The sequence below is a fragment of the Mobula birostris genome, chromosome 6 (genome assembly GCF_030028105.1).
Source record: "Mobula birostris isolate sMobBir1 chromosome 6, sMobBir1.hap1, whole genome shotgun sequence".
Classification (NCBI taxonomy): domain Eukaryota; kingdom Metazoa; phylum Chordata; class Chondrichthyes; order Myliobatiformes; family Myliobatidae; genus Mobula; species Mobula birostris.
The window spans coordinates 44792935-44806144 of record NC_092375.1 but is presented as its reverse complement, the minus strand read 5'-3'; the positions used below and the strand labels follow the sequence as shown (position 1 = coordinate 44806144).

Genomic DNA, 13210 nt, shown 5'->3' with positions numbered 1-13210 from the left:
ACTTATTTATATTCTCTTTAAATTTAACCCCAACATGCAGTGTAGTTTCTACTACTGCAAGTCAAGCTTCACTGATTTTTTTGTCTTTTGTTGGTTTTGCAGATGCAAATCTACAGGTTTCCGATGGTAACAAAACTGTGTCGATCACTGACAATGTTGTTCTTGAACTGGAATGCAATATTATCAATCAGACACAGGCCCATTCACAGTTTTCAGTTGCATGGTACTTCCAAAATGAGAATGATTTCAAGGCCCCACTGGAGAAGCTCCTGCAAACTGATCGCAATAACATCCTTCAGTACCACAGCAGCTTCCAGACAAATCTTCAGAAGTTAAAATTCCAAAGTGCAAAAGTTTCCAACAATAACTACAAGCTGATCATATGGTATCCCGCAGCCAGTGACAGTGGCGTTTACTTCTGCAAAGTGGACGAATGGATCCTGAGTCCCCAGAATGAATGGGTTTGCCAAGGAAGTCGTCAGTCTGGAATAACAACCCTTCGCATCCTCACATCAGGTAACAAGTGCAGCTATTTCAACAGATCCAATATTTTTTCCTCCTTCATTATTCTCCCTCTTTTTTGGGTCTGCCTGTGGAGAAATCTCACAACATCTAAAACAGAGTTCCATCTCAATTGTTTTCACACTTTCCCAGTTATAATGAAGGATCTTTGACTTGGAAAAGTTAACTGCTTCTCTTTCCACAGATGATGTCTGACTACCTAATGTTTCCAACATTTTGTATTTTAGTTTGGATTTCCAGCATTTGCAAATGTTTGCTTTGGATCTATCTTCATCTACTTTTGACATCCGAGTTAAAAGAAATTTAGTTCTTTCTGTAAATGCAATCAAGTTCTAAAGAAGTATTTAATTGGTGATAAAGTACTTTGGCAAATTGTAAAGCTGCTGAGAGCTTTGCAGATGCACCTCTTTGTTTCTTTTCATTGTCCTCGCTATTGCATCAGGATCATCGAACACCATTGTTTTTCTCTCTTATTCAATCTCATCTTTCATAAGCTTTTGAATTTTAGTTGAACATGGAATTAATGAAGGTATGCTTTGAATGAGCAAAATCTTTCTTAGAATAATTTTAGTTTCTTAGATTCAAAATCCTTGTATATATTTGAAAAACAGATGTTCCCTTTAGCATTCGAAAGCACAGAAATAGGCCATTTGACACAGCTAGTCAATTTTGGGGATTTATTTTCCAATTGGACTTGTATATAGAGCACGAAATGTAATCTAAGTTTCAATATGCGTTTAGCATAACTTCTCTATTTATGTCTCCCCAGAAGTAAATAAATATATAAACTTAGTTCACTTTTTGACAGAGATTATGATTTGAGTATTTGTATTGCAAAATCTGTTCATTCCTCCTGGTCAATTCCACAAATAATCAGTAGTCCCCTTTCAGTAGGAAATGAAAATGAGTCGTATATGGATGGCAGAGCAATGGAGGGCTATGGTACAGGTACAGGTCGATGGGACTAGGCAGATTAAATGGGTCGGCATGGACTAGATGGGCCAAAGGGACTGTTTCTGTGCTGTATTTTTCTATGACTCTATGTGTAGAAATTCACTTGTGCCAATTATATGCCTACTTTGCAAGATGGTTTATATCCTGCTACACTCCTTACCTGGGACTTAAGCTCAATAGCGTTGTGTCATCACTGAACTTAACAATTATATTTATGACTCCAAAGTCAAAACACTCACTGTCTTGTCTTCCTCTACCTTTTACCCTTTATCTATTTGCTTCATATCCCCCTAATGCCACATGCACTACTTTTTTAGTTTCAATGTAGAACCATTTCAGAAGCTATTGGAGATCTAGATAATACACGACTGTGGCAGCCTCCTCTTCGTTTACATTTTCAATGAATCCATTGAGGTAGAGTCTAATTCTCTGCTGTGAAATTAGCACTGATGGGTGAATCCTGGGCTGGATGTCCTGCTCACTTAAGGAAGGTGAAGCATCTTCCGTAGTCTCTGCTTTCCAGGTTTAGTGATTGCCACAGGTCCACTGTTTAGGTTGCCATGCAGGAGGTTACTGGTGTACAGCCCCTCCTAAACTACTGTGTCCATAGCAACGCTTTCACCTGGTGTCCCTGTTCTTACTGAGTTTGCCATGTCATGGCGTGACAGAGTGTCCAGCGGTATAACTGGCTGGGCTCATCAGCCTTGGTTGGCAGCCAGCCTAGGAGAAGGACAACTCTTGATTCCGAATCCAGGTAGATGGGACTTGTTAGCCTTGCCAGGCAGTCTGTCTAGGAGAAGGAAAACTCCAATACTCAACCTACAGCCTTGTGGTTGCCAAAGTCATCGCAGCTGGCTGTGCCATTGTGGAATGTCCCCCAGCCGAAGGAGCGGAATCGGTCTACGCGCACCAATCCTCACTATAAACCTACGCAGCACATGCAAGAAGAAAAGTCCTGCAGTGACAGAGTTTTCCCTCCTGATCCTGTAAGCAAAGAACCAGCTATCATCATCATTCTTTCACCTCAATGTTCTTCCAAAGGAATTCCATGACTTTGCCTATCACTGAAATTAAGCTAATAGGACTATTGTTCCCTGGACCTTCTCTACTTCCGTTTTCAAATATCACATTAGTCGAGCTAGTGTTTAGGCCCTCTTTTTTAAACTAATGGTTATACTTGTGTAATTATGCTGTGGTAACTGTTCCCTGGATTCCTTTTACACAGTAGAGTAATCCGTTCAGATTATGGCTTTGATTCTCTTTATTTGACTAATTTATTTAATGTTTCTCTTTTTATTTTAAATGTAGTTATGTAATTTTAATCTTGTGTGTTGATGTCATTTTTGGCTGATCATCTTCCCTGATAAACACCAAAGGAAGGGTCTCATTGGTATTGCAACTTTATTTATTGATGTTGGAGAATCTTCTACTGTTAGAATTTTTATCTGTTGACAATTTAATCCTTGCTGTTGTTTTGTCATCCTAATTGATTTTTTAAAAATTCTCTCCTGATGTTTTGTCATGCCCTTCCCTGCTGCTCATGTATATAATTTGACTCTTTCCATCTGCTAATTTATTTCCTCTTGCATCTTTATTCATCAGTGGTGCTTCATTGAAATATAGTTTCTTCTCGTGTTTTTTCAAGTAGTGTATATTTTCCTGGACTAATTTAAATACTCCCCATTGTTGTGCTATCTCATTCTTTGCTAATAATATTTTACATGTTTACGACCTGGTTCTATTCTTATCCCCTCAGCCTTGTGTATTCTCCAGTCTTTATCTTGCCTATGTCCTCCATAATTATCTTAAAGGGCTTACAATGACACTATTGCTTAAATCACAAACAAGAGAAAATCTGCAGATCCTGGAAATCTGAGTTGAGGAATAGATTTTAAAAGGTGGGGGTAGGGGAGGGAGAAACACCAGGTGACAGGTGAAACCTGAAGGGGGAGGGATGACCTCTTCCTCCCCCATCCCCCCCCCCACCTTTTTAAAACTACTCCTCCACTTTTTCTCTCAAGTCCTGCTGAAGAGTTTCGGCCCGAAACGTCGACCGTACTTTTTTCCATAGGTGCTGCCTGGGCTGCTGGGTTCCTCTGGCATTTTGTGTGTGTTGCTATTGCTGAAATGTTCACTTACTTTCACTTCTGTTTTCTCCTCATTCTCTGTGGCGTGATCCAATAGTGAATCATCCAGAATTCTTACATTAAAAAAGCAAAAAAAAACTGATAATATTCACCAAGACAAGGAACGTCTGTGTAGAAATGAAAATAGAATCAATATTCCAGTCAAGACCTTTCATCACACCAGGACAGAGTTAGAGAACAAGGCTTTACGATGCAGACAGAGGGAGGGGAGGAATGCATGTTAAGGAAGGCCTGTGATAGCAAAGATGTTTAAGTTGCTAATGGGGTGATTGCGCAAGTTGAAAGAGTTGTTGGTCTTCTGGTGAAAAGGAGCCCTATAATTATTGTAGGAACTTGATTTCCCCTAGCTCTTTGGCCAGTGCTTCTAACAATTAATTTCAGGTAGTTGAAATCTCTTGCAATTATTCTAGTTTTCTTTTTATTCATCACTTCTAATTTATTTACAGACTGGGAATACATCAAATACTAATTAACTTTTATTAGTGGTATAGCTATGTTCAAGATTGGTTAATGTAATTTCCTGTACATGTGTAAAGGAGAATGAAATAATTGTTATTTTGGACCCTACGTGGCACAAAAAAACCACAAAAGATGAGGAACACAATAATAATTAAAAATACAGTAAATATAGGTACAAAAGGTAGATTGTACGCTTAGATTATATGCCTATAAAGTGATGCTAGACTGTAGAAAAAGTGACTGACAGGAAATGATAATGTGATGGTGGAGTTAGTGGGTGCAAGTGTTGATCAGTCTTACTGCTTTGAGAAAGTAACTGTTCTTGAACCTGGTGGTCCTGGTGTGGGTGTTACTTAGACTCCTCCCTGATGGGAATGGGACAAAGAACAGGGTGAGTGGGATCCTTCACGATGTCACTGGCCCTTTTCTGGCACCTTTCTGCATACATGTCCTTGATTGCGAGTATACTGGTGCCAGTGATGCTTTGGGCGCTTTTGACTGGCTGTTGTAGAGCCTTCCAGTCCGTTGTAGTGCAGGCACCGTACCAAATAGTGAGGCAGCTTGTCAGCGTGCTCTTACTGTGCATCTGTCGTATGGCGTGAGTATAGATGGACACAGTCCAGCTCTCTTCAGCCTGTTCAGAAAGTAGAGGAACTGGTGAGCTTTCATGTCCTGGGACAATGAGAGGTTACGTGAGATGTGAACTCTCAGAAGTTGGAAACTGCTTGCTGTTTCCACTGCTGTGTCACCGATGTAAAGGGTGTTGTGATGGGATGCGAGTTCTCCTGAAGCTGATGACTAACTCCTTAGTCTTGCTGACATTAAGGAAGAGGCTATTTGTCTGGCACCAGGCCTTGAGCTCTTCACCCTCTGCTCTAGGCCGTCTCATTGTTGTTGGTGGTGAGCCTCAGCACTGACGTGTCATCGGTGAACTTGGCGGTGTGATTGCTCAGGCGTTCGGCTGTGCAGTGATATGTAAGTAGAATGTACAGCAATGAGCTCAGCACACGGCCCTGGGGACATCTGTGTTGAGCATGATGGGAAGGGAGGAGCGACTGTACATCCTGACTATGTGAGGTCTGTTCATTAGGAAGTCCAAAACTCAGTTGCACAGTGGTGTATTTAGACCGAGAAGTAGGAGTTTGTTCTCCAAGGTCTGTAGGACAATAGTGTAGAATGCTGAACTGAAATTCAGGAAAGCATTCTTACATAAGTGTCCTCATTTACTAAGTGTGTCAGGGCCAGGTGTATGACAGATGTTGGTGCCAATATCAGTTACTATGTACCAATATTGAAGTACTGTCGACATTGATACTGCCTCGGGGCTCCAGACAAATGAAACAAGACCAAATCTAGTGTTCTCACTGGCTTTTGACATGTAATGTAATTACTTCTTACATAATTCCCTTTGAAATGCACATAATCATTCAGAGAGCTCTTTATTCTAGCTTATGCTTCATTATTCAGTAGTTTCCTTTTGCTTTAAACATCTCACTGACCCTGCTCTATTTAGTACGATAGAATGGGATCATTAGCATTAAAAATGTGGTCATTTGTTGGGATAGCAGTATTTGAAGGGTATTTCTATTGTACGCTACAGCTAAATGGAAAGGTGTGGAGCTTTGCTATTTGCCTTTAGATGATCTCTGGGCAATGGAACTACTTCACTTTGCAACTTGATTTTGGCAATATGGTTAGTTAGATGAACTGGAATCTTTCGTCCTGATGAGTCAGTGCTGTTGTGGTGTTCTGCCACTTTGAGTCTTCCAAAGAACTGTACCCAACTGTCCTCACAGTTTTACCCCTTGGGAAGGAGCAGGCTTACCTATGGGTGGGGCAAGATCCACATTAAAGGAATTTGCACACTTGAAGGTGATGGGGTTTGTAGAACAAATGTAAACTGCTTCTCTGGTAGCTGCTTAGGGAAATCTGGCTTACTTGTCATATTAAGTCCTTGAAGTAAAACAGCTAAGTTCATCTGACTTGTTACTCTGAGAGACATTCTTCTTATCTGATCCCACCATAGCTTTGCGTCTGTGCAACACATTAGGCCACTTACTCTTGAGAATTATCTGGACATTATGGCACCACTGATTCACCGCTGTCACTTAGGTGACTTTTTTTTAAATTCTGGATGTTACCGGCAAGATCAATATTTCTTGTCCTGCCCGAACCTCCATTGAGAAGTTGGTGCAGTCCTTCTGGTGAAGTACTCCCATGTGTTGTCGTGTAAGCCAAAGTTATCAGAGCTATCGAATCCACCTTGCACTTGGAAATGTCTTTTCTTTACCCGCTGTCTCCATGCAAAGCAATTCCAGAAGGCCTGGGAATGGGACTAGTGGGTTTGTGGACACAAAGACCAGATGTGAAGGCACAGTTCAGCATTAGAATGAAGGTGAGGGTGGGTAATAGGTGATCTCCTGGCATCATTCAGCACAGTTGAGGCCTGTGAGGGCTCAGCATTTGATTGCATTGACTATCAGAGTCACACACACACACACACACACACACACACACACACACACACACACACACACACACACACACACACACACCCACAGTGTTGTCTCAAAACAAAACCTCCAAGAAATGCAGTCAGCTTCTTTGAACCACTGCAGTGCTTGTGTGACTTTCCTCTCTTCAATCAGTAAATTCAAAGATTATATTGAATGTCTGGATTTACCAGAACCTTACCAGTTTGATATACCTATTACTTTGATATATTCTGCTCCAATTATATTTCAGTGGTGTTATTAAATTATTAATTGCTGCTCTCAATTCTTTGTCCATTTATTTATTGCTGAAACAATTGTCAAATACTACCTGGCACTTTTTACATATTTAGAATTTACTACACAGTAATGATTTGCATGAGTGTATCTACAGATGGCCTAGTCAATTTGTACTGAGCCAGGATTTCACTGGAAGTGGAAGTGGAAGTCTACTCTATCTCTCAATCCTCAAGCTACTTTTGACTCTGACATCTCTGCCCCAAAATTAGCAAGCTGTAAGAACGCGGCTAGTGGAGTGGTTCTTGTGTGCATAAACTCATGCAGAGCCTTTTCTATTATCCACCACGTCTTCAGACTGGTGCCAAATTGGTGTGGGGCTGTACTGTTAAAACACTCAAGTGGTACAATATCCAAATACTGGATGACTAATTCTGATCCTGAGTAGAAAATGTGTCTTATAAAAATACATATTCAGGAACTAAAAGGGAAGTATTTTAAGTTATATGGTTTATTGTTGCAAAGAATGTAATTTCTAATTTTGTGCTCCTTTATTTCTAGGTCCTACTCTTCACTCAAAGGCCTGTGCCTCACCGCCATTCTTCTACTTCCTATTTGTCTACCCATTTATAATCTTCGTGGCTCTTATAATTCTTGCCGCATATTTTTACTGGAATCCAAGGAAGCCAAAGAAAACTCCTCAGCAAAATAGTCTATGGACACCAATTGAAACAATCATTAGAGAGCCAAAAAATGAAGTAGATGCAAGTGTAATATAATGTATAGAATTATTTTAATACCATGCCATTTTTGCTGGAGAAATCATGTCACAAATAGCAGCAAAATAATGTGTGCTAGTGAAAAGTTCACACAAGTGCCAAACCAAAAGAAACATTAAAACAAACAAGAAATCTGAAACTATCCAGTTTGCTTATTAGTTATGCTTATTTTTAAATTGGCATTAGCACCTTTTGCCATATGAGAGATGTAAAAACACAATTTTACTGATTGTCAGAATAGACTTGAAAGGTCAGCTTCCCGCATGATTCTTGGACTCCTATTGTCTAATTGAATTTATTTTATTATTGCCAGTCTTAAATATTCTTCTACTTGCGTATTTCCCTTCCTAAATTTAAAGTGTATGCCACATTTTTGCAAATATTTTTTTCAGTCCTTCTCATGTTTTGAAATTCTTGTCCCCATTGCCCCAAATCTAGAGCAAGAGGCAATAAAACTTCTCTAGATAATCAGAGTACTGGGTTGGGTGAGCAATTGAAAAACATTATGTCATAATTGGACTTGTTCAGCTTATGTCCAACTCATGAATTATATTTCTTAATATAATTTCTAAATATAGAGAATAACTTGGTGGATGATACACTGAATGTTCAAAGGCAAAGGTCAGATCTCACCAAGTGTACTATGGCTAATGTTATTCTTGATATATAAAACACAGTAAGCAATACAGAAAAAGAGACCTATAGGATATGGTAGATCGAATCCAGGCAAAAGCCCAACAGGAATAGCCCATGTGCTCCCTGGAACCTACTCCCACAATTCCATAAGACCCTGGCTAATCCTGTAGCTTGAACATCCTAGACCTCTCAGTTTTCCAATCCCTTTATTCCCTTCATGTTCAAGGGAAGCAAAAGAAAGAAATTCCAATTGATAGATGACAAATTTAGACTCTAGTGCACAGAGTCCTGGAGGCACTGTGTCATCAGTATTCAAAATGAACCCTTGTGTAATTTGATACAAGTTAAAACTTGGAGTGGGGGGGATCTATATGGGGAAAATACAATTTGTATTTCGTTAATGACTTTGTGATGGCAGGCTGAGAGATACTTTAAGTGGAGTGGATGAAGAACTTAATGGGTCAAACAAAGATCTTGGATTATATTGAATATTTTTGTAGTTACATAGGTTTATTACTGTTTAATATTTTTGTATTTTTATAGAGAAATGTCATTTTTACTTTTAAGATATTTGTGGCTTTTTTTTTTAGCCCATTGCTTTAAACATGAAAGAGTGATAAATATGGAAAAGGGTAATATAGCAGATTTAAGTAAGTGCAAATTGTATCTTGGGCAATTCCCATTGCAGAATGATGCTCTGCCTGCCCATTGGTTGAGCCCAAAGGAAAAGTGTTAAGCACAAAGAAATCATCAAAGGGATTTGAAAAAGATAACATTTCCCGCTCTTATTATAGGGAATTTCTTAGTGTTTGTGCCAATCTTCTCAGCACTAGAAGATATCAGGGTTGTTGGTGCAGGTATGCAACCTGTCAAATATTATGTTTAGAAGTAAACAAGCATTTGGTTATAGTTTATCTCAGGAGCAACAAGACTATAGCATTCTCCACAGACGCAAGTAAAAAGCTGAAAACATTCAACCGGTCAGGCAGCATCCATAGGGAGAGGAACAGAGTCACAACATTTTGTGTCACGAGATCTTCATCAGAACTGGAAATGTGGAAGGAGTGAGCATGTGAGAAGTTGCAGAGATGGGGGAAGGGTGCAGAGCAAACACAGAAAATATCTATGAGCAAGCTCATCAAAGTAGTAATAAGTTTTTAAGAAAGATAATTAGAGAGAAGGAAAAATCAAATTCATACACAAGTACAACCACATCTGTGGAATAGGGGAAAATTGCTAATTACCTGCACAGAATTCCCTGCCCATTGCCAGCTAAAGACAAAATTAATGATGCAGAATTGTTTTATAAAACTCTCCATAATATCCATTACATTTGGCTAAAGAAATGCAAGAAAGTGTATCAAGGAGATCAATGGACATCATTGTTCAGGTGACCCATTCTGCTTGTTGACATGGAATATAGCCAGGCACCACTGCCCGGACAGGGTCCCGATTGGCAGTCAAATTGTTTCTGGAAGATATCTACGTCAAAAAGTAAAATAAGAATGGCACTATCAGTGAAATTTACAATCATCCAAACTTTTTACATCTACCTCTTTCAAAGCACGCAGTAGAATCAGTTGCAGTCTTTACTAGTTAGTTACTGGAAAGCTCAAAAGCAGGAACATAGTTAGAAGAGTTGTAGTTTCCCTTAGTTCAATACTTGATGGCTTGTTTCCTACATGGTATCAACGACACACCTGAAGTCTAAGGGGGTGTGGGGTGGTGGAGGAAGAGGACTGCGAATTAGTTTGCCAATTCTGTCTGTGGTCCAAACAGACTCTGTGCAGTCACAGAGGGGGTGGCAGCCAAGAGCTTTATGATAGTTGGTAAATCAGAGCCACCTGACTAGGGTGAAGCAAATGCATGGTACATTTCAGCAGTACATGTGACACATAAGCTCCATCTTTTTATGAATGACCCATTGAGCTGTCCTTGAGGGGACATGTCTGGGAAACTAATCTAGTTTTTTTGGTGGGAGCTTTGGATGGGTGGGGTGAAAAATTGGTGGATGGTTGAGTGGGTGATGCTTGGAGAATGCGTTTCCGTCCCAGCACTAATGTGTTGTAGCAGGATTTCCGGCCGACCCTAGCACTTAAATGAAGGCCGTGTCTTGAAATAACTCAGGCAGCAAAATTAGATTTAGCACTCACTTCTCAGCAAAAGGCTTCGAACTAGAAGTTTCCGTGTAGCACAACCATTTGTTTTATTTTTTTATTTTTTATATGATTGTCAAATTTGCCTGGGTCCTGTGATTAAGCATGATATAGTTCCAGTGTTCTTGGTCCCCCACGTCTGTCTATAAATTGCATTGTCACAGAAGCTTCCAGCAACCCAAAGGATATTTCTTTTCACTTCCAACAGTCAGGAAAAACGTAGGCCAATTTTGTCCACACTCTTGAACTGCACCAATGTACATATTGAATATCCAAATGTGGACTTTGACTATGCTATTAAATAGAAATTTGTGCTAGATGTCCTTGTACTAACCCTGGTGTGTTCCCACCTCGCACCACCACCTTTGAAGGTGCTGCTTTAATACACCTCTTTTTGACCAGAATGTTCTGGACTATAATTTTAGAATGTACAAGAAAGATAAATTGCTGCCACGGGAGAATATTAAATGAACTCCAGACATTGTGACCAGCATCTGATTTTATATGTCTGCAATACTTGATATATATGGGCTTCTGTGACTTTCAAAGAAAAACAATTTATTTTATGTTGCTTTTAATTTAAAATTTATAATTATGTCTTATGTTTTCAAGGATATACTGCTGTAAATTTTAAACTTACAAAAATAAAGTCAGGAAATAAAATAAATTTGATTCTGTCACTTATTTTAGAGAGAATGGCATAATTTTAACTGATGGAAGGTAAGTGAGTGATGAAATGTGGGAATGAACATAAAATATGTGCACTTATGGTATAATGCGTTGCACAAAGGAAATAACTCAAAACAAACATCCAAATTCAAGCAGAATATCTGAGCTCTACATCTAATCTGCATTGTTATGTTAAAGAGGTCTTTGTGTTACAGCAGAGTTAGGCAATGGAATGCAATAGCAAATAACACTTTATGATGGTCCTTTGATGCTTTTGTAATATTAACACCCTAAAACATAGGAGCAGAATTAAGCCATTTAGCTCACAATCTACCCCACCATGGCTGATTTTTTTCTTTATCCCCCTATTTACAATGCAGATAGATGGAAGCCGGGGTAGGTCACCTATCACATACCGGAAAAGCAGGGGATCTGCAATAGGTTTTAAACCTGAAAAGCCCAGTTCTACATTCAGGCTCAAGATTGTGGTGCTTCATTCAATATATCTATTTTTTAAACTGAGAGGTGGAAATAACCAACAAAGGAACAAAGAATGTTTAACATCAGCGCTGACCTCTTTCCACCCACTGAGAGGCCATTATCGCTATTGGAGATTATTAATGCAACATAATTTAGGCGCCTTGTGGTATTTAGTTCTGACTAAAACTGTCCATTTGCAGAGGAGTTGGTGAATACAATCTACGTTTGCTTTTTTAACTTCCCATTTACAGAGAGGAGATCACACAATTTCTTCACAAGGCAATGCTAAAAAAGGGGTTGTGAAACTCTGCAGATGCATTTGTGGTTCTTTGCCTTGTGTGGTGTTGAGGAAGAGCTCCCAGTAGTATGCAGCAATCTATAGTATTTTCTGTCTGTGTAAGATTAACTGATGACATAAAACAGGATGGGAAAAACATATCTTAAGATTGAGATGGCAGGCCACACACAGATTAACTTCAAAAACAGATGAACAAGTCAAGTAGTCCACTGCCCCAGAAATCCAGCAAGTGTGCCCTTCTTAAAGCATTTATTCACAGCTTTGTTTTTTTTTTGGCCTTTTCTGAGTCAAGGAGGTTGATAGCTGAGATGATTTAAATGCCTTTTGATATGGTTTGGCTGCACGAGCATGTGGGTGTCTTTGGGACAGAGGAAATGATGGAGTTTCACCAATCTGAACCTCACTGACCACCACTGTCTGAGGTGCCTGGGTTTCATAAGTGAGAATGTTTATTGAGCTTTGCAGTCACTTGTGAAGCCTCATTCATTGCCTGTAGCTGTCCTGTTCACCACGGTGCATATCATTTTTGCTGTAGGCACTTTGGAGGCCGGAACAATATATCATAAGACCATAAGACAAAGGAGCAGAAGTCGGCCATTCCGCCCATCGTCTGCTCCACCATTTTATCATGAGCTGATCCATTCTCCCATTTAGTCCCACTCCCCCACCTTCTCACCATAACCTTTGATGCCCTGGCTATCAATCTCTGCCTTAAATACACCCAGTGACTTGGCCTCCACTGCCGCCCGTGGCAACAAATTCCATAGATTCACCACCCTCTGATGAAAATTTTTTTTTCGCATTTCTGTTCTGAATGGGCGCCCTTCAATCCTTAAGTCATGCCCTCTCGTACTAGACTCCCCCATCATGGGAAACAACTTTGCCACATCCACTCTGTCCATGCCTTTCAACATTCGAAATGTTTCTATGAGTCCTCCCCTCATTCTTCTAAACTCCAAGGAATACAGTCCAAGGGCGGACAAACGTTCCTCATATGTTAACCCTCTCATTCCCGAAATCATTCTAGTGAATCTTCTCTGAACCCTCTCCAACGTCAGCACATCCTTTCTTAAATAAGGAGACCAAAACTGCCCACAGTACTCCAAGTGAGGCCTCACCAGTGCCTTATAGAGCCTCAACGTCACATCCCTGCTCCTATACTCTATTCCTCTAGAAATGAATGCCAACATTGCATTCGCCTTCTTCACTACCGACTCAACCTGGAGGGTAACCTTAAAGGTATCCTGTATGAGGACTCCCAAGTCCCGTTGCATCTCAGAACTTTGAATTCTTTCCCCATTTAAATAATAGTCTGCCCGTTTATTTCTTCTGCCAAGGTGCATAACCATACACTTTCCAACATTGTATTTCATTTGCCACT

General features: G+C 39.9%; 1 protein-coding gene across 2 annotated transcripts in view; it reads left to right on the top strand.

Annotated features, from left to right (window-relative positions):
* LOC140199008 (immunoglobulin superfamily member 3-like) overlaps positions 1-11031 on the top strand; it is a 57200-nt gene extending 46169 nt beyond the window's left edge. For both annotated transcript variants that reach the window (XM_072260382.1, XM_072260383.1), the window contains exons 8-9: positions 103-516; positions 7373-11031. In XM_072260382.1, the coding sequence (XP_072116483.1) occupies positions 103-516; positions 7373-7590 (632 nt within the window). In that variant the 3' untranslated portion in view covers positions 7591-11031. The remainder of the gene's footprint in view (positions 1-102; positions 517-7372) is intronic.
* The last annotated feature ends 2179 nt before the right edge of the window (positions 11032-13210 follow it).